At 36.2% G+C, this 26,804-nt stretch overlaps 2 protein-coding genes and 1 pseudogene across 7 annotated transcripts; all 3 read right to left on the reverse strand.

Moving 5' to 3' along the window:
* Positions 1-1,719: 1,719 nt before the first annotated feature.
* LOC105044888 (leucine-rich repeat receptor protein kinase HPCA1-like) lies at positions 1,720-8,860 on the reverse strand (annotated as a pseudogene).
* A 5,469-nt stretch (positions 8,861-14,329) lies between these two features.
* LOC105044889 (protein EIN6 ENHANCER) lies at positions 14,330-18,568 on the reverse strand. The gene is made up of 3 exons (XM_010922960.4): positions 18,260-18,568; positions 16,629-16,696; positions 14,330-14,807 (listed from the first exon to the last, which is right to left on the reverse strand). Exons 1-3 carry the CDS (start codon positions 18,432-18,434, stop codon positions 14,676-14,678), a joined length of 375 nt encoding a protein of 124 aa, XP_010921262.1. The 5' UTR covers positions 18,435-18,568; the 3' UTR covers positions 14,330-14,675.
* A 1,147-nt stretch (positions 18,569-19,715) lies between these two features.
* On the reverse strand, positions 19,716-26,489 carry LOC140858073 (uncharacterized). Of its 6 annotated transcripts, none has more exons than XM_073257542.1 (11): positions 26,289-26,489; positions 24,353-24,475; positions 24,147-24,217; positions 24,016-24,065; positions 22,130-22,203; positions 21,982-22,044; positions 21,554-21,641; positions 20,585-20,647; positions 20,432-20,511; positions 20,279-20,350; positions 19,716-20,124 (listed from the first exon to the last, which is right to left on the reverse strand). In XM_073257542.1, exons 2-11 carry the CDS (start codon positions 24,382-24,384, stop codon positions 20,043-20,045), a joined length of 675 nt encoding a protein of 224 aa, XP_073113643.1. In that variant the 5' UTR covers positions 24,385-24,475; positions 26,289-26,489; the 3' UTR covers positions 19,716-20,042. The 6 variants fall into 6 exon arrangements, with proteins under 6 accessions (XP_073113643.1, XP_073113642.1, XP_073113641.1 ...); XM_073257541.1 differs by having other exon boundaries at positions 26,229-26,489; XM_073257540.1 differs by having other exon boundaries at positions 24,353-24,429; positions 26,289-26,488.
* Between the last annotated feature and the right edge of the window lie 315 nt (positions 26,490-26,804).

The following is a 26,804-nucleotide window of genomic DNA, read 5'->3' on the forward strand; positions in this document are numbered from 1 at the left end:
ATAGATTTTTTTAGGCTATTTTTTTAATTTTTTTTGAATATTTTTTAAATAAATTAATTTGAATTTGAGAAAGTAATTTGAAATAATATTTTTATTTCAATTAATTTTAAAAATTTTATTTCTTTTAAATTTCAAATTATAATTCTTATTTTTTTCGATTTTTTTAAAATTTTGATTTTTTTATGGCACTTTTTATTTTTTTAATTTTTTTTTGAATATTTTTGGCAAGAATTTGTAATGATGTTTTTGAATTAAATTTAAAATTTTTATTTCTTTCGCATTTCTTTCTCTTTTTTTTTCTATGATATTTTTAATTTTTAATTTTTTAAGATTTTTTTAGATATTTTTAAAAAAAATTAATTCGAAAAAAATCATCTAAAATTATTTTTTTATTTGAATTTTAAATTTTAATTTTTATATTTTAAATTTCATTCAAAATTAAAATTTTAATTTATTAATTAATTTAAAATTTTAAAAATTATTTTTTTTCATTCTTTTCCAATTTTTTTCTTTTTTTTTGATGGAAAAAATAGAAAATACCATTTTGTATGGCGTTTTTAAAAACGCCATTCAAAATGATATTTTTAAAAATACTATTTAAATGGTGTTTTTTTTTTTTCGGACGATGCCATCGTAGAAAAAAAAAGGATGACGTGGCAGGAAGAAAACGCCATTCAAAATGATGTTTTCTTCTTTTACATTATTTTCATAAAAAAATTAGATTTTAAATTATTTATATAAATATTTTTTTTTTTGTATTATTTAGGAAAAGAGCTCAGGCTTCTCAGCTCTGGATACTTAGACGACAGACACCGTAAGGGGAAAGGAAATAAGTGCAGTGTAAAGGAGCTACATGAGCCCCTTGGCCAATGAGTGCAGGATACCATTTAATTTCCGTATCATTGAACTCTGCAAGAACGAGGAACTCTGCCTGTTGTGCAAAAGGAATGCTGGACTTTGGTATGTTGAACAATATGGCACTACGTAATTGGGATGCTAATATTTGGCACCTACGGTGCATGCCCTCTCTATATCTTTGTTGTGGAGGCAATTAACCTCCCACCTCGGTTGTCAATCTAGCAGCCATATCTGCAACTAACTTTCCGGCCTTGGATGTCAATCAAGCAGCCATCTTGCAAGAGACCTCGGATGTTAATTGAGCATACACCTTGGGAGTTTATCAATGATTGACATATTCAGAGACAGTTTGGCCTAATTAAATTTCTAGAGTTGTTTCCGTCGAGTGCTCGAACATGGGCCAAAATTTAGGCCATTAAGGACATAATTATGGTCCACAGTGATAACACCATAGGCATAATAATTGACCATAATGTGTGTCTGAATGTGACCGCATTGCAAGTCCATATTGGGGGTCATAATTGAGTCCAGAAAGCCTGCAGTGATGGTTAGCGAGCTCCTCTCTATATAAAGAGAAAAAAAAAAAAAATCCTCAATAATTTTTTTTAAAAAGCTCTCTTTCCACTATTTTTAAAATACAGCTAACTTAAGCATCAAAAAATCTTTCACCGAACAAATTCTGACAAATAGACTTGTGGTTATAGATAGTAAAATTTCCCTCCAGCTGATCATCTCTGAGCCGATCTCCAACTAGATGTCCAACCAACCTCGTTAGGAGTTTTGCGGCAACAATAACAACGGAGAACAGCACCCTTTTTAATTTTCTTATTTTTGGAGCCTCACTGGTAGGGGAAATGGAAGTTGATATGCGAAGTACTCAGATTTTTTCACTTTTGCTGCATCGGAAATATATCATCAAAAGTTGACACATACAATCCATGGTTGGTTACATCTCTCGGGAACAAAATATATCTGTACAAATCTAAAAGCTGGTTTAATGAATCAGGTTCTTCAAGTTTCTACAACAAACTCCAGACCTGATCTCAATCCACTGCAACATGACTCCAATTCTTGACATGGGGCATGCGATGGGGGACTCACAAGTTCACAACTTATTTAGGCTTGGAAAAATGTTTGTTGTGGAAGAAATTATAAAATCTACTTGGGTTGAGGCCTTTCTGAGAGGGAGTATCCACCACTGTATTCAAAAGCATTGCTGCTTATACTGCTGCTCACATTCTTTCTAGGAAGCAGATCGCCCCAGTAATATGGAAGAGAACCATTTGAATCTTTCAAGTCCCTTGCAGACGAAGATGCTGAAATTGTGGGTGTCATCAGTCCATCCTTGCGCATAATTGTCTCGATTTCCTTCGCAACATCACTCATTGTTGGACGATATGCAGCTGAATCCTGAACGCATTGCAAGGCCAGATCTACAAACCTCTGGAAACCAGCCAGATAACCTGTATTTCGGATGACAGGATCCATTATCTCCTTCAAACCATAGTACTCTTTGTCATTCTTATCGATGGCCATCTTCACCTCTCGAACAATATACTTGCCATTATGTATTGGTGGCTGAGCAGATATTAGCTCTAGCATTACCACACCGAAACTGTATACATCACTCTTGCCGGTCAGCTGGTGTGTCATGTAATACTCGGGATCCAGATAACCCTGTAAAAATTAACACAGCATAGACAAATAATAAGAAACACAACTCTTTAATCCCTGTCATTGCTTGAAAAAACAAATTTAGTCAGTGGAGAATTCCTTTTTTTATATATATATAACTATATTGGGAAAAAACCTATAGTCCAAGCTATTTTTTTTGATTCAAGCCACTAGTATGGGTAAGAGCTTCATATCAAACAACACATCCTAAAAATGATGATTCTGCAATGCATGATAAAGAAGCATGCAGCATGACATTGAGGTGATTAAGAGGAGAATACTCACAAGTGTTCCCTTAACATGAGTAGAAACGAAACCTATTTCACTGTCTGTTACCAACTTGGAAAGACCAAAATCTCCAACCTTTGCTGTTGAATTTTCATCCAAAAGAATATTGGTCGACTTAACATCTCTGTGTATTATTGGTGGATTAGCAAGCTCATGAAGATAAGTTAATCCTCTAGCTGAATCGAAAGCAATCCTAAGCCTCCTCTTCCATTCCAATTGTATGCCACTCTTTCCTGCAGTCGATAATTGCGGCAACAATGAGTGAAGGTGAATATTAAAAGATGACATTTAGGAACCGTTTCAGTTGTGGTTGGACGAAGTACCAGACAAGCTCTCCCTTAGTGTTCCATTAGAAATATATTCATATACCAGCATCTGCTCCCCTTTCTCGAAGCAAAAGCCAACAAGTCCTACTAGGTTTCTGTGATGAACCCTGGAAAGCAACTCTATCTCGGTCTTGAACTCCAGTCCTCCTTGTGTGGAACCTTGTTGCAATCTCTTGATTGCAACAATCTGCCCATCTGGAAGCATTCCTCTGTAGACCTGAAGAAGGAAAGTAGAAAGAAGAAAATGGTCAAAAGATTGTCCAGTTCCCAAATATTCTTCTTTAGACACCAAAATAAGATTTTGTAATAAATTACCTTTCCGTAGCCTCCTGAACCAATGACATTAATTTCCGGGAAATTATTAGTGTACTTCCGGAGCTCATCAAAACTAAAGCATTTTGCTCCCTTTAGCTGTGGTGCACCTCCATCATCTTCACCAGTGGATACCCATGATGCTGAAGTATGAATTAAAAAAAAAAAAAAGTTACTAAAGTGTATTCCTGTGTTTGTATAGCATGATATACCCATGTTTTGTGCTTCACACACACACACACACACAGAATTTAACAGATGAGTCAGCAAATATAGGTATGTATTTGTATCAGAGCTACAGCCTTTTTGGCTTTTTGCCCAGCAACTGTCTGCCGGGTTATCTTCATGTGGATGCAATTAGATGTTTATTGCCTAAACTAAAAGCATAATTATTACTTGGTCAAGAAAATTTTTGTGCTTCACATGTTTCTTGAAACACATTACCGAAAGGATTGGTTAGAGCAATCGCCCTTTGAGCTTGCTTCTTTTGTCGCCAGGCGTAGATCCCCACCATAGCAAGTCCAAGGATCATGAGGACGCAACCAACTGCCACTCCAATGATCAAGCCTGTTTTCAGTGGATTACCTGAAACATAAGTTTTTGTCAGCAACCTGTAGGAAATGAAAACCTTTGAATTATTTTGCTAAGCAAAGAAATAGAGTAGGCACCTCGGTTTTGGAATGAGTATGCAGTGCCATTGAAATAGAATGGTCCAAATATTTCAGGGGGGTCAAAAGTTTGGCCATTTAGATCAAACAAAAACAATATTTGTGCCCTGTTAAAGTATGTTCCATTTGAGGGCAAACTTTCAGGAGCACCAGCAGATAGGCATCGCTGTTAAAGGAAAAATCCTGAAGAGAGAAATCAGCTGAAGTATTTTTACGATAGAAAAAATGTGATAGAACGCCGTTCAGTTCTTCCTATGGTCTTCCATGTCCTGAAAGGAAGGTGCTCTGAAAACCATCCATCCTTCATATGGATGCGAGCAACTGGCTTGTTTGGAGATATTATTTTGCTTCTTTTGCTTTTGCTGAGATTGCCACGTTTGCCGATCCAGCAGGCAATAGTCTGGAAGATGACTATTGTTGCACACAGGATTTCCATGAAGTCTGCAATCACCGAGGATTGAAGGAATGTTACACAGGTAAGGATGTGGTAAAGGGAAGAGCACTACAGCTTTCATTAGTTAGAATGCTCTTACATGATAGCATTATTATAGTTGGAAGACACCGTGACTGAGGCAAGAGAATTATCTTCGAAATCCACCAACTGTAGTTGCTGGCTGATGTTGTTGCCCAAGTCAAGGGTACCATTAAATGAATTTTTTTTCAGTATTCTGTTAAAGAACAATCAGAATAATCAGATAGTTGTAACAGGACCAGTAAACGATATGTTCCTTGATTAGAACAACCAGTTTTTTTTAAGACCAAGAAATGTTAATATTTATCTATGAACGGTTTTCTTCTCATCTTAGAAAAGATCTATTAATAGTTTAGCATGCTTACACTTGCTGTAGAGAAGGAAAGCTGAATAGCTTCTGCGGCACTTCCCCTCGAAGCCCACCGGATTCTACAACACTGGATGCACACAATTAAGAAAGACCTGGTTGAAACTGCGGGCTATTGAAAAGATCACCTAGTTCACAATTTCAACTCGGTACTTGGAGAACTTACAGAGTTGTGAGATTTTGTAAACTTGAGAACCATGCTGGAGCTTCCGAAGGATTAAACGAGTTATTGCTTAAATCCCTGTAGAACAGATCAGTCAATTATCATTTATATTCTAGAATGTTGAAAAATGAAAGTATCGTTGAGTTTATACGAGTTCTTACACATATTGGAGAGTATCCATCCCAGTTAGATCTGGCATTGATCCATTTAGATTATTATTTGCTAAATTCCTGAAAGAGGACGGAAGCATGTCATGAGTGCAGATGGTAAACAACTTGTCATGATTTTAAGTTGGGAATAATCGACCGAGACGACTGCTTACAGTAAGTTGAGGCTTGTCAGATTGGCAATGTTGGAAGGAACTGGGCCGCTCAGATTGTTTTGATCGAGACGACTGTCACACGAAGGCAAATTACAATTATCAGTTGATTTTATTCAATAGAAAAAGTCTAAAATAAGATGAAAAATAGATCAGACAGCAGGGTAGTAGTTTATCTGGTTAAAGAATACTTACAGAATCTCAAGCGTGTGCACCAATCCTATGGACTCTGGAATTGTCCCAATAAATTGATTGTTATCAAAGAGTCTGTGCACAAGGAATCATCAGGACACAAAAGAAAAGAAGAATTATAGAAAGGAAACCGAAAATGGGAAGTTTCGGCTTACATATGTATTAATGTCATATTGGAGTTGAAAAGATTTTCGGGGATGTGACCTGACAACCGATTCCCGTTGAAATGGCTGTCATGAACATAACATAGAAGCATATTACACATATTATCCATATGATTTCTTTTATTATTTATCCAGAGGGCTGATGAATAAGCAAATGGCTCACAAGTGCTTTGTGTTGTGAAGCTGATCCAAGCCTGGAGCCACATCCGTCGAGACCGGGAGAGATCCTGTTAACCGATTGTTTGCCAGGTCCAGCCAGGAGAGATTGGAGAGCCTGCCCAGGGAGGCAGGTATCTTGCCAGTGAACTGGTTTAAGTTGAGAGCCCTGGGAATGGTAGTCGAAAAATAGAAAGGAACAATCAAATTGTTGTTCCACTAGTTGAACATACTATTTAGCCAAAAACTTGATAGCAAGAAGAACAAACAACAGAAATTTACGAGACCATAACCCTTACAAGAATGAGAGCTGTGATAAGTTGCCCAATTCATCTGGTATGCTACCGCTGAAGTTGCAATGGACCAAGATCCTGAAAAAGAGTGAAGGAAGCATCTGTTATGAAATAGAGTCCATCATGAATAGGTGAGTTTCATAACTATAGATGAGTCTATCTACTAAGAACTTGGCCTGCAGGACTTACAAGGACTTCAGCTGCTTCAAATTTCCAATAGCTGCTGGGAGTGTACCACCAAGTTTTGGGTTGCTGGAGAGGTCCCTGCATGTAACATCACACTAGTTATGGCTCATGTCATTATGGATCCATGAATTGTTTCATGATTATGCTACTAGTTGTCTAGAAAGCTTTAGACATGGATTGATAGAGGTGGTGGTTGGTCGAGAGTAATCAATGCGACAATGGATTTGAAGTTAATAATAAACTGCAGTTAAATTAGATGAGTCAGGTATGATTCCAATGTTCCACCATGAAGAAATTGTATCGAGGACATTGTTAAGTATCTAAAATTTAGTTCAGGCTTCTGCATGCAAAGGGATTTGCAGTTTCTCCCAGGATCCTCTCAAGTATGCTGAAATTGTATAATGATAGAACAAAGTTTGTGAACAATTTAAACAAGCAAACTTACAGAAGTTGCAACTGCGTAAGGTTCCCTATGCCGCTGCTTAATGTACCTTCCAGGCCCATGCTGAATAGCGTCCTGTGGACATTAAAATTAAGTAAGCTGTGGTAGGAGGGTAGACAGTAATGAGTTCAGTATTAAAAGACTCACAGGTTAATCACTCTTGAATTGTTGCACTTGACTCCTTCCCAAGGTGTACCACAGGGATCCTCTGACTGCTGCCAGTTTGGTGGTGTGTTCTGCCAGTGATTCGCAAGAGATCGGAGAGCAGCAACTGTCGGAATTTTATTGGTTAACAATTAGCTCAGCATGCTATTACAGAGAATCCATGTATGTTAGCCTTGTCATCCATTTTTTGTTAGAATCTAGAAATTCTTCCAAGAAGACTTTATAGTCTAAGGTCACATAGAAAGAGTAATACATAGCTGAATTGGGTGAAGATGAATAGAATATGGATCCAGGATTAGGCCTCCATACCCATATAAATAAGAATATTGATATGGACATAAATCAGCACTACGTGAATAGGGAATCATCAAGCGGTTCTAAATGAATAAGGATAAGATTATTTTATCACTAATATCCACATTTATTTAAGATATGTAGAAAATTCAAATGGATATAGTATGAGGATGAGTAATTCCATATTTCTCAAAAACATATGTAGATTCAAATCAATTATTCACAATATACATGGTTTCTTTGACCAAATACATTATATAAATGAGATTTCAGAACATCTGTGGATGAATGGATCAGCAAGCATATAAAATTAAAAATAATGGGACAAACAAGAAAATATACTGAAAAAATTAGTCTTTAAATCAAAAAATATGAAACTGATGAAATGACCACAATAAAACTTTTATATGAAATTAAGATGGCAAAAAAAAAAAAAAAAAAAAAAAAGAGGAAAAGAACCATGCATATAATATGCTGATGTCCATGTCCTTATCTGTATCCGTAACCAGAAATCTGGATATCATTATCTGTTCGTGGATGACATATAAATATCCGTATCCGGACTCTTAAAAAGGTAAAAATTAGTCTTAAAGAATTCTGAATCTGGCATGAATTTAGATATTCATATCCAGCCAATTCTGGATTCAGAAGCATACACAGTCAGGGTACATCCAATCCAAATTCAGTCCTTTTTGAATTATTTGTATAGGTGAAGCATACTGATGAATACATCGAAATAATCATTGATTAGACAGACTCTTATTAAGACCTTGTACTCTTAATACTAAAGTAGCTATGAACATTCAAACATGAAATGAAACTAATTGTCTAACTACTATGAAGAATAAGGAATAAAATTTAATGGTAAAAGCATCCATGTCATGCAAGAATTGAAAGCATATACTTTCATCACAGCCTTCAATTTCTAGGCTCAGGTACTCCAACAAGATATATCTCAGCCCAACACTGCTGAATATTGGAACCAAAAAAGGAAACCTTGTCCATTTACTTCAATTGATTTAGCTCCATAAAATACAAGGAAGAAGAAGAAGAAATACCATCTGATCCATATGTGATTCCGAAAGCGAGCCGAAGACTGGCAACACAAACCAACAACAGAAGAATTCCCTTCATCCATCCCATTTCAACTGAGATCAATACTGGCAAGCCTTGGTAAACCTTCAACTAAGCTAGCTAGCACGAATCTGCAGGAGAGGCCAAGAGCTAGCCAGACAAAATCTTCACTAAAAAGACCAGAACTCGGAGAAGAGGTGATCTGCCCAAAAGCCTCAGATTCCTTTGAAGTCAATGGAATATGGATGGTTGGGTGGTGAAAAATAAGAGGAAGTGGTTGGAATTGGAACTGGCACGAGAAAATGAACAGAGAGATGATGCCCCACGTAAAGCCTATCCTGAGCTGAAGCGTTCAGAAATTTTCTCAACAAACCATCACCGGTCCAAAATCTTATATCGGGAATCCGTGCAGGGATTTCCAGTTCCCTGTGCGCCAGCCGACAGGGGAACACTCGCCAACGCTGAAAGGTCTTCTGGTCAAAACGCGGGCGATCATTCTCGGAAAAGATGATAAACTTGGAGAAAGGCCAACAAAAGCGTGTCAGGAATGGGTGTGGATACCAAACAGCGAGCAGCAACTACAGCAAGTGGACAGTAGCCACCTGCCAAAGATGTGAATTTGGAAATCATCATGTACAAAGTTGTGTCACAAGTTATGGATAGAAAAGAGCAGGATGGTGACTTTTTGCCCGACTCCCGGCCTTTCATGAGCACGTGGCATGCAGAAGACCATAGTACTATGCAAGGAAAAGGAAAAATATTATCATTTTTTAAACAATATGGTGGTAATTTCTACCAAAAAAAAAAAAAAACAATATGATGGTAACGTTGGACCCATTTATTTAATAATTTAAGGATGTGTGAACCCAAGGGTAGCTTAAAAGATCCTTCTTTCCACAAGAATTTTTAGTAGGTGGAATAAAGAAATGGTCATCCTTGTCTGTATCAAGGCTCCTCAATATTCCACAAGGCTCATGGTGATTTATTAAAGAGGAGCAATGTGAACTTACCGAAAAAAAAGGAGCAATATGACACTTCGAGAGAAAAACTTGAACTAGGTGGAAGGTATAAATGGTCATCTTTGTATGCATCAAGGCTCCTTTATTCTTACAGAGCGGATAGTGATTTATCCATACATTTCAATACCAACACCGAATTCATGCTTATTTAAAAACTTTAACCGATGCATTCTCTCAAAAAAAATTGTCTATAGATCGCACACCAACAGGACACATGGACCTTCTATATATTATATATTTATTTATTTATTTATTTTGGTGGTGGGGGGGGGGGGGTTAAGGTGGGGTTTGGTGATGAAAGCTTCCAACCGTATATGGAGTCTGGGAATGATCGAGTCCCAAGTGTTCTATACCAATATAAGATTTTACAAAGTCACCTGTTGACAATATCTTGAGTGGTATTAGTATTGCTGCAATGAAGTAGCACCATTCTACCCATCAATTTTAAACTTGTTAAGATAAATATCTCTGTTGGTACATGACCAAGGGCCTTTCCAAAGTTCAAAATATTGCCTACAGTAAAATTTATGTCAAACACAATTTTATATATTTTTTACATTACGAGTATGCTTATAAAGCTATAGAGACATTCAATAAGAGATTCAATAGCATCAATCACTGTATTGATGCTGTAATGGCTTATAAATGGATAAGTTAATGAACTAGGATAGACGAAAGGCCATAAGAATATGGAGTGAGAGCATGATTGAACGTAGATTCATTGTGTTAAAGGTTTACCAACTCGCCGTATCTAACATTTGAACTAGTATTTTTCTATTTATCAGTTTTAAAATTATTAGGATAAGTAGGTGTCTTTGTTGACATACAACGGAAGATTTTTCAAAGTATTAGCTAATACGGCAAAGACAATGTCAATCAATGTCTTGATGTTATAATATCTATAATTTCTAGTTTAAGACTCAGTAATTTAGAAAAACTATAAAAAGATAATTAGAAAGAGATTAAATAATATCAACCAATGTCTTGATGTTATTATGTCTGATAAAATAGTTGAATTAGTTAATTTGGACATATAACAACCCAATCATATACAGAGTGAGGGTGCGACCAGATCTAGGTTCTTGTACCGATACAGAACTTTACCGATTCGCATTTGGCGTCGGATGGGTTAATATAATGGTTGCCCTTTGACCAGTAGTTTTCAAATATTTAAGGTGTCTGAGTTGATATATGATAGATGAGTTTTCAAATATCAGATAGCACAATAAAAATAATATTAAATACCCTTTTATATATTTTATTGCAATACTAAATAATTTAAAAGTCATAAAAGCATAGTTTAAATGGATTAATTGTGTCAACCAATGTATTGATAGTGTATTTTACCAAAAAAATGTATTGATGGTGTGATCAATAAAATAGCCAGAACAATGAGGTAGGACAAATATCATCAAACCCTTGCTAGAATGGTGTGATCTCTTGACCAATGGGAGGAGTCAACCTTAAGTTGAGGTGGATGTGGGTCGAAGGTGTGAATTAGTCTCTTCTAAACTCCAAAAAAGGAAAAACCTTGAACATCCAATAAAACATGAAATTAGGGCATGATCAAGTCATCTCTCTAAAGAGTCTATCAACTTGCCAATTGGCAACAAGTGTGAAAGTTATCTCATATAATAGAATTTTTCTATACCTGATAATTTTCAAATTGTTAAGATAATTGAGTGCCTCAATTTGATCTGATTGGTGAATTTTCAAAATATCAGCAAACACAACCAAGACAATGTTAAATAGCATTCTATATGTTTTACTGGATGCTAAGTAATTTAAAATCTTAAAAAAATATTGAAAAAAGATTAAATAGTACCCAGCAATATTTTAGTACCAGGACGACCAATAAAAACATCCGACCTAAAACAAGCTTGAGACATGAAAAATATATAAACTAGTATGTTATTTTTTATTTTTGATAAGTTAAAATTGACAAAATTATGGATTACCATGAGAGAAGATTATTAGGGATGATAGTGAGTCGGATATGAGTCAGATCGGTTAATATCTATATCCGTTCCATAATAAAAAACTCCATACCATATTTATCATGTATCCGTCTCGGGGTCAGGTAAAGATGCAGATCTGATTGGATAAGATAGATAAAAAAAATTGGATCGAATTAGATCATGTATATATAAATATTATAAAATAATTATAATTCTAAAATAAAAATATAGATTAAAATGATATCAGAGCAAGTTAGGGATAGAACATATCATTATCCATATACGATCCGAATCGCTTCAGATATTTTTACCAAAACTCACATCCATTCAAATTTCAATGGTACCTAAGGGCTGGTTGAAAGTATCATCTCTAAAAACTAAGAAATAAGCAATGCATGCATGGACTATTACTTCGTAACCGAAATCGAAATGAGAATGAAAATCAAAATGGTTGGAATTGGAATTGAAATGATCAAATTTCCGAAGTATTTGGTTCATGACCGGAATCGGAATCCAAATTGGAATGAAAATTTGAATCCGTAGAAGAGAATAGGGATTGAGTTCTATATAGATTGAACTATTCCCATTCCATCCTGAAATCAAAATCGAAATGAACTCTTCCAACCAAATGGTTGGAATGAAAGTCATCATTCTGATTCTGATTTATATCTCACTCCTTCCAATCAAACACTTCCTAAAATTTTCTTACGAAAACAAACATACATTCCACTAAATATGTCAATGGTCCTAATATTCAAAGCATGTGTCAGTGACGCATGTACCAGACTGATGTTCCTCTTTGACCTTCCATCTGCCAATATCGTGGACTTTCATGCAACAATAATGTCGCAAGTGACACTTTAGAAATATTTGGGATTTTCCCACCTTTTTTTTGATAAATGAAGAGAGGTTGGAGGAGGCCAGTCGCTATCTTCCCTATACGTGACCATAGGATCTCAATCTTGCTGGAAAAAATTCGATTCGGAAAGCAAATTTGAAGAAGGACATCTCCTTCCACCTTCTAATGTAGCAGGGTCTGCTCTCATTTTCATAAGATGCTTGAAATACCTCGCTACTTCCACCTTATTAAAATGAACAACTCGGAATTATTCGGGAAAGCCGGGGAAGCCATGTTCAGAATACTAACTGTTGTGGACACCAAGGTTATATTGCTGAGAAAAGAACATAAAAATAACATACATACAAATAAAGAAGACACAGAGTGTCAAAATCTCAGCATCTAATTTATGACAAATCAGCTAACGGAGCTTGTTAGACCCCTTTTTTATTGCCTTCCTGCCCATCAACATTACCCCCAAAACCACGTCACCACGGGAGCAATATGAGGGTCCAAGTTGGAGGGAGACACCAGATAAACCAAGCCACCGGAATTTTAGGCCACAAGTGCATATAATAAAGCTAATTTTCCAACTTATAATATCTAATTGTAGTCAAAGATGTTGGACAATCAAACTCAACTTTCCATGGGACAGAAAATTAAAAGAATAAAATAAAATAAAAGGACACTCAACAGACTAAAGAACATGATTATCAAAATCAAGATGGTATAAGATGCATGCAGGTAAATTGAACGCCAACTAATATAGTTGGTCAAGTTATTGAGGGTTAGTATCAATAAACTCTCAACATCATCTAGAATTCTAGATTTTGGTCAGATTTTCTCCGGTCTCCGCTCTCAAACGAAGCCATGTATGCAGTAGCGCACAGATTTTTTTCAGATTCAAAACTTAAACACCTCCCTATGCGCACGTGTGCACACGCATGAGTAGCCATTCGAGTAAATTTGGAATGAGTCCATAAAATTGATGCAAATAAACAAAATATTAATAAAAATATTATTAATATAAATAAAAAAATAAAATAAAATTCAAGAAGATAGTAAGTTATAAATTCTGTCTCGATAGGATATATATTTCTATTACTATTAAATTATTAACTGATTTGATTTTTTTTTTTTCTTTCTATAGTAGAGATAGTTCACTCTATTCAAAAATTTTTCGTTTCAGAACTGTACGTGAGATTTTCATCTCCTATAAGCTTAACATTGACTCTTTCGGATGCGTCAATTAGACAAATACGTCCATAATGACTAGGATGAATATCTCACATTTTTCAACTGAAATGAAAAATGACTATCGAAAATAAGCACTGCATCCAAGAATCAACAATACGAAAACTTTGTTATAAATTTCTCTGTACCCATGACTTCAAGAAGTATTCATGTTTGGCATATAACTGCCCTGACCGAAATCTTTGAGGATGATTCCATACTACAGTTTCATGGAGGAACTTTTCTATCATGCTTCCATTTATCCACATCCTTTTATTTTTGCTTCACAATTCATAATCAGATTTTTTTTTTATAAAAAAAAAATTCAATTGCCATAAATATACGATCGATCCACCTGAATAAATTGATAAATCTGACATTCCCAACCCACCAAATAAAACCAGTGATTCTTAATCACGACCAGCGCAGATGAGCGCACGCGTGAATGAAAACAGTACGTGCATATGAAGCTGGAGAGGTAAGGAGTCCACAGCCCACAAATTATCCTTTTTTTTTTTCTAGGATAAAGTAAGTTACCTTTCTTGCGGATTGCTATTAACCCTCAAAATCTCCTCCCATCCTCCTGAATTGGGTCATATTTCAAAACAAAGAACCTAAGATCTCCAAGGCTCCAAACAAGCCTCATCTACGAAGCCCTTCACAAAAGGCAAAAGCCACCCACCATGAGTGACTGACATCAACCTGACCAATCACAAACTTCATCAATCAATGCCTTTGATCCATTGAATAATTTCATGTAAAACAAATATGGCTACAATTTGATTCAAGAAAAATATTACGTGTTCCATTTGGATTAGTCTCTGGAGTGAGAGTCAACTGAATATTTGCCTTGTAGTAGCTGAGAACATTGAAAACTTTTTTTTGGCTTCTTTCATTCAATGATCGGCCCTGATCACACGGCACCAAGGCAAAATTTGATAAATACTCTATTCAACATGTTCATGTTACCTTGTCTACCTCCATGCGCATTTCTTGCGGTAAAGCACAAAACATTCCCTTCAATATCCCAATAGCTATGAAGAGGTAGTTTCATCGTGTGCAACTTACCAGCAAATATACAAAGGCTATGAACAATTGAACATTAAAATCATAATTACAAGCACCACCTCACTAGGTTTCCATTGCTTCCCTAAAAGAAGGCTAAGTTCTAAATCAACATTCTTTTGTCTCCACCCTGTTACTGAAGGCAAATGCTATTTCAAAACGACTGCTGCATTTCTCAAAGCCAGATATCTTTGGACATGATCATCAGGAAGCATTCGTATGCGCTTGAAGACATCCGGGTTTGCATAGCGCAGGTTTGTCCTCGGGTCTATGTACAGTGCCTGCAGCCATTAAACCATGTCAAAATAAAATAATAAAATGTTCAAATACATCTTCAGGTTCCAAGCACGAGTTTTTTTATTTATTTTTCCACCACACGTGGAGAAGGAATGCCGGTGGACAAAAAACAAAACCAAAAATCTTCAATGAAAGCATACCACAATCTTTAAGGCAGACATTACAGTTAAATGAAACCCCGAGAAGAGAGACCAAAAACATTACCCAAAAACTAGAGCATCAATCTTATAGAGCAATCAACAATCCACATCTTTACATAAGAAACAAGAGACTCCACAATCTGCATATGATGGGCTATAAATTTGTTTGGACCACAGGATCTAATTTCATTTTGTTATTTACATATTAAATCATGTCTAGGTCCATTTTCTTCTTAAATTACTTATCATCAATAAATCTCAAATAGTAAAATTAGCAAGTCTATTATTAGAGTTCATAGAGTTAAAAATAAGATGCAAGTTTTTTATTTTACAGACACATGTTAAGGTCTTATCCCAATTTCTTCTTAAGTGTTCTACATAAAAGGATGATTAAATTGATATAGTATATAAATATCTTAAGCAACCAAACAAAATGTTTGCTTCATTAAAAATATTGTATATGCGCCCAAATTGGTGAAAACTAGACTTCTTGCATGTATGCTTCATATTCTTCATTCATCCACTTTATAGTTGACTAATATTTCAATTTTTCACATTTCTTTTATATTTAGGAGCAAGGAAATCTGAACCATGCCAAACCGGCAAGCATACAGCATACCAATCCGGATTAGTCGGCTCCCAACACTATTGATTAAATGGTTCAGTATATAAATCACCCATTCCCCTCTCTCGAAACCCTACTCCCTATCCCCCTCTCCAACTCTCCATGTTGGTATACCTTGAACAGCATGGTAGGTACCTGTTCTGTGACAAAGCGATCGCCGGTCGATACCCCTCCATACCAGTTTCGTAAACCTTATTCAGAAAAAATTTTAAAATCCACAATCTGATCCAATCTAGGCCTCTACAATTTCTGACTCAATCCTAATCGTAACAACATAGGATACCAATTAGAACATGATATACCACACTAAGAATACTAACCATGTTTCATAATATTGTTTTCAATACCCATACTAGTACCATGCCAGTATAGTGTCTAATCTATATAGGTTGCTTCATGGTACTGCACTCAGTACGTCCCTCGTACAAAGTACTGGTTCATTATTAGTATCGTACAATATGTCCGATACAGGATGGTACAATCCGGTACGAAGAACCATGATAGCAACCTTGTTATACATCTGACTAAACCAATTTTGGATGACCATCATTTCTAGATGCTCTTAGCCCTTTAGAATAGAACTTGCCCAAGGAAGGATATACAAGGTCAAACTTTGACCACATCAACAATTGTATATTAAATCATGCAGTTTGGATATTGGAATGGCTTGGTCCATAATACGTGTTCCATTAAGTAACTTGCATCATAAGCAAGCCTATTATGTAGGAAACATGATCAAATGTGCATGCCATAAAGGTATGAGCATGGAAAGACCATTCAAGTGAAGTGTGCTACACAATCACACTGCATCAGTTTGTAAACACTTGGATACCATAATTTATGATTCATATAAAGACAATACAGTATGATACAAGCAACTCAGACCTTGCAAAGATGAGCATAGAATGCTTGCAACTTATATCACTTTGCATATGCATGAGCACAGGATGTACACCAAGAAAGCTTTAGGCTTTAATAATATCATGAGTTATAACTAACAGCGTTGTTCATCTTGAAAGTTGAAAGGAAAGAGCATTTACCTCATAACCTGTTATATCACAAAATTTCTTTGACGGGTATATGGATGGAGGTGTCTCAATATTTAAATCTGCAAAACAAAGTAAAGGTCAGAGGCATCCCAATGCACAATTTTATAATGTTAGCACCCTTAAGAATCAATAAAGCCCAACTAAGCAGATTGATTTTGTACATTAGTAGAAAAAATAAAAAAATTAAAATTAAAATCAAATCAAGCTAATCAAGCTTCTATATGTGATAAAATGTAGCATAACCATAAACCATAACAATAAACTTTGTCCCTACTATTTGAGGTCAGCTTTATGAATCATTATTCATGAAAAACTCCTTACTACTAAGGACCACCTTGAATGCCAATTCAAACTACTCCAAATGCTTCTTCGCAATTTTTTCATATCTTTCATGTGGAGACTATTTAAGTCTTTTAGTAATATCATATAAACAACTAATGTTGTTATGGTAACAGCGACAAAGAAAAACATAGATCTAAGTAATCAGGTCATAAGCAGAGACTGCAGTATAATTGTCATAGTTTGAAAACACTAGCGAACCAAACTGTCAAACCCTACAGCAACTAACCGAGCACCTTAGATATGCTATTACAGGTGATGATATTCTATATAAATACAGATACACCAAGAAGAGAACAAGGTCCAATTTCAAATATTAGATTTCCAGAAAATACCAGGGTAACAGAGAACAGAAGTGATAAGTTTATAGTGACTTTCCTGTTAATTAAGTACTCCAAACTTTAACAATCAGCACTCCACTTTTGGAACCTTTCTAGGGAACATCATGACCTTGTGACTGACAATTTTTTCTAGACAAAAATGGTTCAATTAAAACCAGTCAAAACAAATAGATCCTTTTAAATTAATTTAACTAACAAAGCAACAATTTATGACCCGCAGCTTGCAGGTAATTTTTATTAGTTTTCCACGACACTATACCCATGAATCATATTGTCAACAAAATACTTATATGGATGCACATAATTTTCACTAAACCCCTCCCCCCATACTACATTAATCAGTATCTGTATTTGTTCTGTTGTTGCCCTTCACACGAAAAGCCAAGGATAAACCAGACCTCTATGACTGCAAAGGTCCTTGCAATTTTAAAGTTAAAATTGTTTACTATTCTAGGACAAGAAACAATTAAAAAAAAAAAAAAAAGGATCATGTTTCATCCAAATCAGTTACCATTAGCAAATCCCATTCTAATCTAATGCCCACCTAGATATCCCATATATCAACAGACACGGCAATGTGACATTCTAAACAAAATTCCAGCATCAACGTACTCGCAATTTTTTCGCTTAAAATTATCTCCCCGAACATTATCTCAAATAGGATAGCGGTTTTCCATTGCCACGCAATGCAAGAAACGAAGCCAAAAAAACAAAAAGGCTCCCCTTTATTGATCGAGTTGAAATTCTTTCTCATCTTACACTCCCAAACAAATCAAACAATCATCCAAATCAATTATCATCAGCAAAGCAAATTCATGGACCAGAATTTCAATTCCCGCCTGCAAATCCCACGCACCGACTACAAATATTGCACGATGTAGTGCATCCAACAACAGAGGAATATAATGGAAATATATAAAAGAAGAGGAGAGCTTAGCTTACAATTGGGTTCGTCGGCCGGGTAGGAAGCATAGTTCTCGGCTTGGAGGATCTGCTTGAGATGCTTCCAGTGGCGGCCTCGGGCGTGCCCTTTCGGGTACTTGTCCGACATCTGTACCCTCTTGAAGGGAAGAACGGGCGGCAGCAGCATCTCCGAATTCACCACCTCCGGCTCCATCGCAGCTTCCAACCGGACGAATCGAGGAGCCAAGAAAAGAAAATCTCGATTTCTTTCTTTCGAAGTTTCCTTACCGCTTGGAACCCTAACTAGAGTTGGATATTCAACGGTGCATCGTAACAAACGCTAGAGAGAGAAAGAAACTAGGGTTACTTTGCAGAACCCTAACTAGAGTTGGATATTTAACTGTGGGTCGTAGAAAACGCTAGAGAGAGAGAGATTAGGGTTAATTTGCAGGGGCGGTGGGGAGCCCTTGGGCTCGCAACATCGGCATGAAATTAATTTCCGGGAGCTCATTATCTATCCGTTACGGACCTGTAGCCCGGCTCCGAGGACCCGCCATTTCCGGTCAGGTTGGATTTGGTCTGCTGTGGCTCGGTTAGGTTCAGGCGGGTTGGGTCAAATTTGGATCAAATAAAAGAATTATTGCTTACCGCTAATAACACATCAAAATCTGAAGTTATTAGTGCTAAGAAAAACAAATCTATCGTACCAAATCTTTGTTGATTCAGCATGGCACAGTAGATCTTCGTGGTCCATGAGTTGGCATTAATTTTTAAGGGTTGGGAATGATTTAGGTCAATGCCTCCCTCCAATACGCAATAAATTCAAGAGTTTTGGGTGTCCATTTTTTTTTTTTTTTTTTTTTTTGACTTTTGATGCTCAGATAAGATTTATATTTGCCCTCATGTACTGGGAAGTGTACAAGCTGATCCTCAGTTTCCATCTGGCAAAAAAGATGGCATAGCTGAATAAACTTCCCTCCTCTCCGTACTTCTTTAGCACGTCAACCAAGTGCAATTTAAACAATCCTATCACATAACATTTAAGTAATGGCAGCCAATCAAGAGTACCAGCAAAGAGAACAAAGAGAAAGATACCGATGTAATAATAATATAATTAGAATTGATACACAAGATCTACATTTAGAGTTCATCAAGTATATTAACCATTAAAAATATTTTGGTTGGGTTACTAGAAGAATCGTTTGGCAATTGAACATCCAGGCTTCACTTGCTGGAGATGATTCGATTCCTTTAAGTAGCACAATAATAGCCAAATTAAGCAGTAATAAAGAACATGGACCATATTAATGGCATAAGCATATCTTTGCAAGCAACCCTCCTTCCTCATAAATCAACTTGAAGCGTGACATTCGAGCCTCTTATCCTCAGCTTTTCATCAAGAATTCTGAATGTCATGATCAAGTTCAATAAGCATCAGATATTTGATATGCTAAACAAGTCGCTCTAAAATCTGACTATTTGATCGGCAGCATAATTTCATCTAACCCAGAAAACGGAAATTGCTTTCACTTTCAAACATTGGTTCCACTTGCTAGTCTCAACTTCTGGTTTGCCACAAATTTAAATACAGAGGAAAACAAGTCTGGAGTTCTAAATGTAACTGCACCGATTCAGTACTTACACCTACAACTGATACAGGTAATTACAATGACGAGCAAGTTAGAAGATCTTGCTAATACACGGACCACCAGTACAAACACATCATACTTGACTCACTGAGTCATCGATAGTGCACCTAAGATTTCTGATACAGCAGAGGACGTTCCCAGGGTTGGTGATTATGTACATCACATGCAACAAGTCACATATCCATGTCCATGAGCAGATCATCCTCTTCCTCATTGTACATCTCATCAGCAAGAAAGCCATCTACTGCCAGATTGCTGCCATGAATAGAAACTCCAATAAATTGAGAGCAATATGAAATCCCATCCTCCACCCCGGCATGTCAAAAAAAAAAAAGAAAGAAAGAAAAAGAAAAAAAGAAGATGCAATTTATTTCCAACTTTTTGCTAGCAGATGAAGCCCAGAACCTACCTTATGCAACAACACTGAAAGCTGACAACGCACTTCAGCTTCCTATTATAGAAAAAGAAATTGAATGACCATCTACAAGAAACAAAACTCAATGTCAGATGACTCAGCAACTGTAGATCCATAACTAGATATCCTCAATTAAGAAAATCCTACATGGCTCCCTTCTCCAGAAAAGGGTCCCCATCAAAGTCTGGGTTGTAGCTGTAGATCTCACACTCATTTAGTTTTACAACCTGCACCGAAGGAGCATATATGAATGACCACCAATCATTTATTCCTAATAGCCATAGGAAGAGAAATATTCACCTCGTCTATTGCATTGGTCATGTTTTCCAGAAGAGAACTACCTCCATGAACTATAGCCCATTCCTGAAATACAAACATTTTACATACGCATACACATACACCAAAGGCAGACAGCAAATCCAGGACATAAAGTACAGTTCTAGAGCTTAATGACTAGCTGGTCGAAATGAAAAGTCAAGCAAAGATATTTAATCAATAGCATGAGAAAGAATGTTTCTTCTAATTAATATATAATATTTCACCTGGACAAATTTTAGTGAAACTAAAAGTCATCCACTCTTCCTTGGAACAAGAATCTTAGTTATAACTGACAAGAAATTATTGGATATATATATGATGATAGATTCACAAGTAATTAAATAAAAAAGAAGGGGCTATGCCCAATATTAAAATCACAAGAATCTACAGCATATTTTACAACATGGCAGCTTTATAAAGGTCCCTGATGATATTTTTCAATGATAAGAAAGAAAAGGCTAGTCATTGTGCAACACAAATACCACCAAAGGAAAGGGCTCGATTATGAAAATTTTCGACCAAGTATAAGTTGCTCAATCTTTTGAGTAAGATTCTTGTTTTAAAAAAAAAGAAAATCCAAATACTTGCTTTAATGACCAAGATTCAAGTCTTATTCATTCTTTAATAAACAACTGAGTCTTGTCACTTCTTTCAAAAGCCTTGTCTTTTTTTAGCAATTTATGCAACTACCTCAAAATTTCACATTTTCAAAAAGTGTCCTCACCATGGGTTATGCAATTCCGTCAAATCTCAATTTATATGAATTTTATATGCAACACAACCAAGCTATGTTACCTATTTCTAAACAAATACAAAGAAATATGCATGCCCTTGTAGAGATAAAGAAAGGCATGGGACATTGACATGCAGAGTCACACCTTTAGAGGTATGAAGGATGAAGACAACAACATTATCAACTCCATTTGATAATATAATAAGATAAAAGCATACCCTAGCAGCTTCAAACAAGTAGGTGTCATATATCTGCCTGAAGTTCTCCCACTCTTCTTCTCTGAAAAACAGATGGGCTCGCACTGCACTGCTAAGCCGATAAATGTTGTAAGATAGTGTTATATTGAATATTAAATTGCACTCACCCAGTACAATTTCAGAGGCCAGTGACTCCAGCACAAACTCATGAATGCAACGTAAGAGAAGACCAAAAATTTATAGGGAAATGGAGAGAATTGAACTCTCAGCTCATAGAGCAACGGATAAAACCGTCTGTCAAGCCACTTGACAACACTCCCTGTACTGGTCAGAAAGGATATAAAGCGGGTTGCCATGTCGCCAATGAAGCTGACAATGTCATTACCCAGGATCCTTCCTAACACTTATTTGTCAAAATTTAATGTGTCACAACTTTGGAAAAGAAATACCTGAAATCATAGTCTGGATACATATGACTGAGCGTAAGAACCAGATATATCAATGTTTTCCGACTGGAACAAGAATGGGAAATACGAGATTAGGTCTCTCAAAGAATCCAAGAATACATAACATCGATTTATACATGTCTTTTACCACCTTGATCTACTAGACAAGAATTCAACAGGGGATGAAGTGTCGCTATCAGATGATTGCTCAAGGAAGTCAAGAATCTGAACAAATATTTTTTTTTTAAAAAAAAAAAGTTAGAAGAAAAAGGTATAAGATCTGCAGTCAAAATAACTGGCAGAGATCCAATAACCTTAATAGACCTATAAAAATTCACAGCTAATAACTAAATTCAAAAATGTAAATCAGAGCATATCAATAACCATGAGCATGGCAACATCATCACAAAACAATAGTCAAAAGTCACTAATCCTACCAGTGGTGATTGAAATAGTAAAAAAGAAGAAATCATGATGACCAAATAATTTTCAGCTCTATTCACTTTTGGATAACCACGTATGTTAAAACAATAATGCTTAACTACCAATATTCCCACCAAAACTAAAAATTGAAGGGAGAGAGATACCAGAACTGCACAATCTAGATACAAAACTTAGGAAAAGAAACTATCACATTCCTCAGTTGATTAATCTTGTTTAGAAATGCAATTTAAAATAAAAATCTGAAAATTGTACCCTAATCAGCATCACAAAATTCTGCTCCAGCTTTCGAGAAAAAGAACATAAGAGGATGGTATAGTGCAATCCTCATGTTTCCGACTAGTAAACAGTATTCTCTTTTTCCTCCCAAAAACAAACAAGATCAGAGAAGAAAGCATGGTAAAACTCTTTTAAAGAAATCAGTTTCGTATTCCACATGACTAAGCATGGTTCACCCATGAAATCAGGATACTTCATAAAGCATATAGTAGAGAATAGTGAAACTGAATGATGAATCTGATATTTGTGATAAATTGTATTGTTACAAGATGTCGCAAGCATCAATCAGCCCGGAAAGTCAATTCCTGATCATAACAAATGATTCAAGGTAGAGGAAGGGATTTCTTCACAGGTGATATGAAAATCCACATTTCTGTACCCTATCATCCACCCTCATGTCAAAAGTTGAAAGAACAGCCAAATAGCAACATAACAAGGAAACTCGATATAATGCCAATATTATAGAAGAGAACAATGGTAATGAAACAGTATGGGCACATGCACCATCAATTTGATGAGGCTCTGCATAAATAATATAGGGGCAAGACTGCAGGGCCCAGCAAACAACATGATATAAAGCATAAATAAGACAGCAAGCTTTATGCACTAAAAATCAGCTGGAACCTACAATGAACTGCATAAAACTTGTACTGACATGCAATTTTAATGGTATTATCCATCAAAATGAACCAAAATGAAACAAAAGCAGTACAACGAGCCGGTTCTTTTCATGGTAATGGTTTGTCTTGAAACAAAAAGCTTAAAACTAGATCCAACAAATATTGGCCACATATTTTCTTCATTTTCTTTGTTAAAGTAGTTATTTATTATCAATTTTTTCATACAGATCAAGTATGATTACAAATGCAACTAATAATTAGAGCCATCATTCAGTTTCTATGACTATGAAGCTAGCACATGAGACAAGCATGCCTAGATAGATCAAGAGAAAGCCACATAATCAAATAACCAGACTGCAACAAACTAAATGAGGCAATCCATGATGCTCATTTAGATGCCTTGTTCTCTACTCAGTGGAGGGTGCTCTTCTTTCATCCCTTTTTCCCCTTCATGTTAATGCTGTTTCGTTTATTTGTAAGAAGTTTTCGATCTACTGGTTTAATAATATGGATCGTGGTACCAATCACAAACTTTGACCAATAGACTATATCATAAGAATTCAATGATAAGGCAAACTTTGAGAGTATAGAGTGAGAAGTGCGTGTACATAAACTCTATTTTCTATTTAACAGTACTTGCAGCAGAAATAAGAATTCCTAGCGGTTAATGTCAAGCAAGTCAAGAAGTCATAGGTACCTCATGCTCTAAGCTAAGAGAGAGCTTTCGATCACTCCCTGTATGTTTACCTACATGCCCAAGAAACAAGCACCTAATAAGTCTTCCCATTATATCAACAAACTAAGCAAGTAATCACAACCTATACTTACATGAGAATGCTTCAAGATTTCCCTTGATAGTACTTTCTCCAAGATTCAAGTGATTCAGGAAAAGATTTATACTGGATTAAAAAATAACATGATCTTAAGAATAAAATTACAACATGGAGACTAAGAAGTATGACATTCTTTAACAATACTTGCAAGACTGGTTGGTTAGATTCTTAAGCATGCCTCCAAGAAAATCCAGAAAATACCTGTCTAAGGGAGTGTATTCTAAAAACTTCATGTTGAGAATCCCTCAGATGAACAGAAGTGTATGAGTTTTGATGTCCTTCTAGCAGAAACAGGCACTTAGAAGTTAGAATTCTGTCTCATATCTACGTAGTGACAAATAAAAAGGCCAGTAAATTTCACAAGTTCAAAAAAAAAAAAAAAAGGAAGCACAGAGAAATAAATAAAAAGAGAAGAGCCAAAGGTTGTGTACTCTTGACATGCAAGGTATATACAGAATATATAAATAAGTTGAAGGATTGATTTTTTTTGCTAATTTTGAAAATTGCATCATGTTTTATAACATAATACATCCCTCCATCTTTCATAATCATAATCATAATCATCAAGCCTTTTCCCAGCTATTTCGGGTTGGCTTATGAGCCCTCATTTCCTATTTAAAAAGGTCATTTCTGATAAGTTTCTCCATATCCTTCCTCACAGTCTCTCCATGTTACCTTAGATCTTCCTCTCCTTTTCTTACCACTTTCAAGATAAATCAAAGTGCCCTCCTTACTAGAGCTTTCTCAAATCTTCGTTGTACATGTCCACACCAGCTCAACCAATTTTCCATCATTTTATCCTTATTTTGTGCAAGTCCTACAACTCCTCTAATGTATTTTTTTTTAATTTTATTTCTTCTACTTTTACCATGAAGACATTCTAACATTCTCATTTTTCTATATACGACTTGTTTTGATGTACTTTCATTATTGCCCAACACTCTGAGCCATACAACATCCTTACATCCAGCAATCTTTCCAATAATAGCAATTATCTCTAGGGAAATAATACTTATGATGGAAACCAAGGAGCATTAAACCAAGTGAAGAGAAATAACTAAGTCATGACTCATGACATTAGTTTTTACAACTCTGGAGCCATCTAATGCAGTGATATTGGCTTCAGAAGCAACTAAAAGTGTTATGGATTATATTCTCTATAGTAACACACCAACAAAAACTCCAATTCTCTTCTAGAGTGCAGACACACGAGAATTAAGTACTAACATGTAACATGCACTATTAACTTCCTCTACATGGATTTACACTTATAATGTAATTTCGATTTCAAACTCCATAAGGAAGAATACTAGTATACAAAAAGAGGGAAAAGAACCCCACCAAGAGATATTTTCTTTTAGCCTTTGTATGGATTGATCATCTTGACTTTTTATTTTTTGGACTGCCCTAGGGAACAAAGTGTGCACGCATGTATGCGAGACATGACTAAAACCACAGCACAGTGCTGTGCATGCGCGCACTCAAACATCTTTGCATATCTAAGTTTGTCTTTTTCTACTTAAGATTGTTCGTCTGATCAGATTTTCGTTTTCCCTTTTTCACTGTGTGCATTATTAAGTAATTAGCCTTTGCAATGTTGTGTTGTTAATTAAACAACTGGAATTGAAGGTTCTTTTGACCTATCTCTCTTTTCTTAAGGAAAGATCCAGCCTAACATGCATAGAACATGAGTTTTCTCAGTAACAAAAAGGCAAGCTTATTCCCTCTTTCTGTCTTCCAGTTCTGGGGCTTTGAAATTTCTCAAATTATTTAAAACGAAGGTCTTCATGGATCAATCTCATCCTATCTTAAAAGAGAAGGCAGCAACAACCCGTCTCCAATATGAGGTAAAAAATCTTCTCTTTTGAGATCGAAAATAAAATAAAAAATCACTCAGACGTGCCATGAACATAACATAGAGAAACCCTAAATTTCTTGAAACGCATCAGAATTTCGGGTTCCTTGCTCGTATCCAGTAAGAAAAGGAGAAAAAAGAATCTCTCAACGATCCAGTGAAATAAAGTGCAACAAAGAATTAAAAAACAGCATCTACCAGAAATGGATTCAAAAATAGTACATTAACAAAGCCCCAACCAATTGACGGCATCTTAGATCAAGAAAGACACGGAATCGATACCCTAATTCGGCGACATCACCGGAAATTCTCGCAAATGAACCGGAAAAAGGACCTCTGAGATTGTTGAACACGCCTCGCCTACCTGCCGAAATCGCCACCGGAAAGCTCCGCAAGAAGAGGGGGAAGAGAGAGAGAGAGAAGAGGGGAGATCGGTTTGGTCCGGAGCCGGGACCGACGACCAAATGGAATGGAGCGGGTGGGAAATTCTTTCGGATAAGTGGTTGTCGTCACGCCATTGCGCTGCTGCCGGACCGGACCGGTAGATGAAACGGTGGCCCCACACGTGGTCCAACTAATAATTTCTCGGCTGGCGGTGCGCGCGGCGCGTCACGTGAAAGCGCGTCTTTCGCTTTCGCCCCGCCCAAAGTTCCAGCGGCCCAAGCGAGCGAGCCAGCGTGGCAATTCGTGCCGCAATTTTCAAACAAGGCAAGGCAAAGTAGAGTTTTTACTTTTGAAAACACGACGGTTAATCAAATCATAAAACAGAACGGGCCATCGATTTTGTCGGATCAACGG

The sequence above is a fragment of the Elaeis guineensis genome, chromosome 5, assembly GCF_000442705.2.
Source record: "Elaeis guineensis isolate ETL-2024a chromosome 5, EG11, whole genome shotgun sequence".
Classification (NCBI taxonomy): domain Eukaryota; kingdom Viridiplantae; phylum Streptophyta; class Magnoliopsida; order Arecales; family Arecaceae; genus Elaeis; species Elaeis guineensis.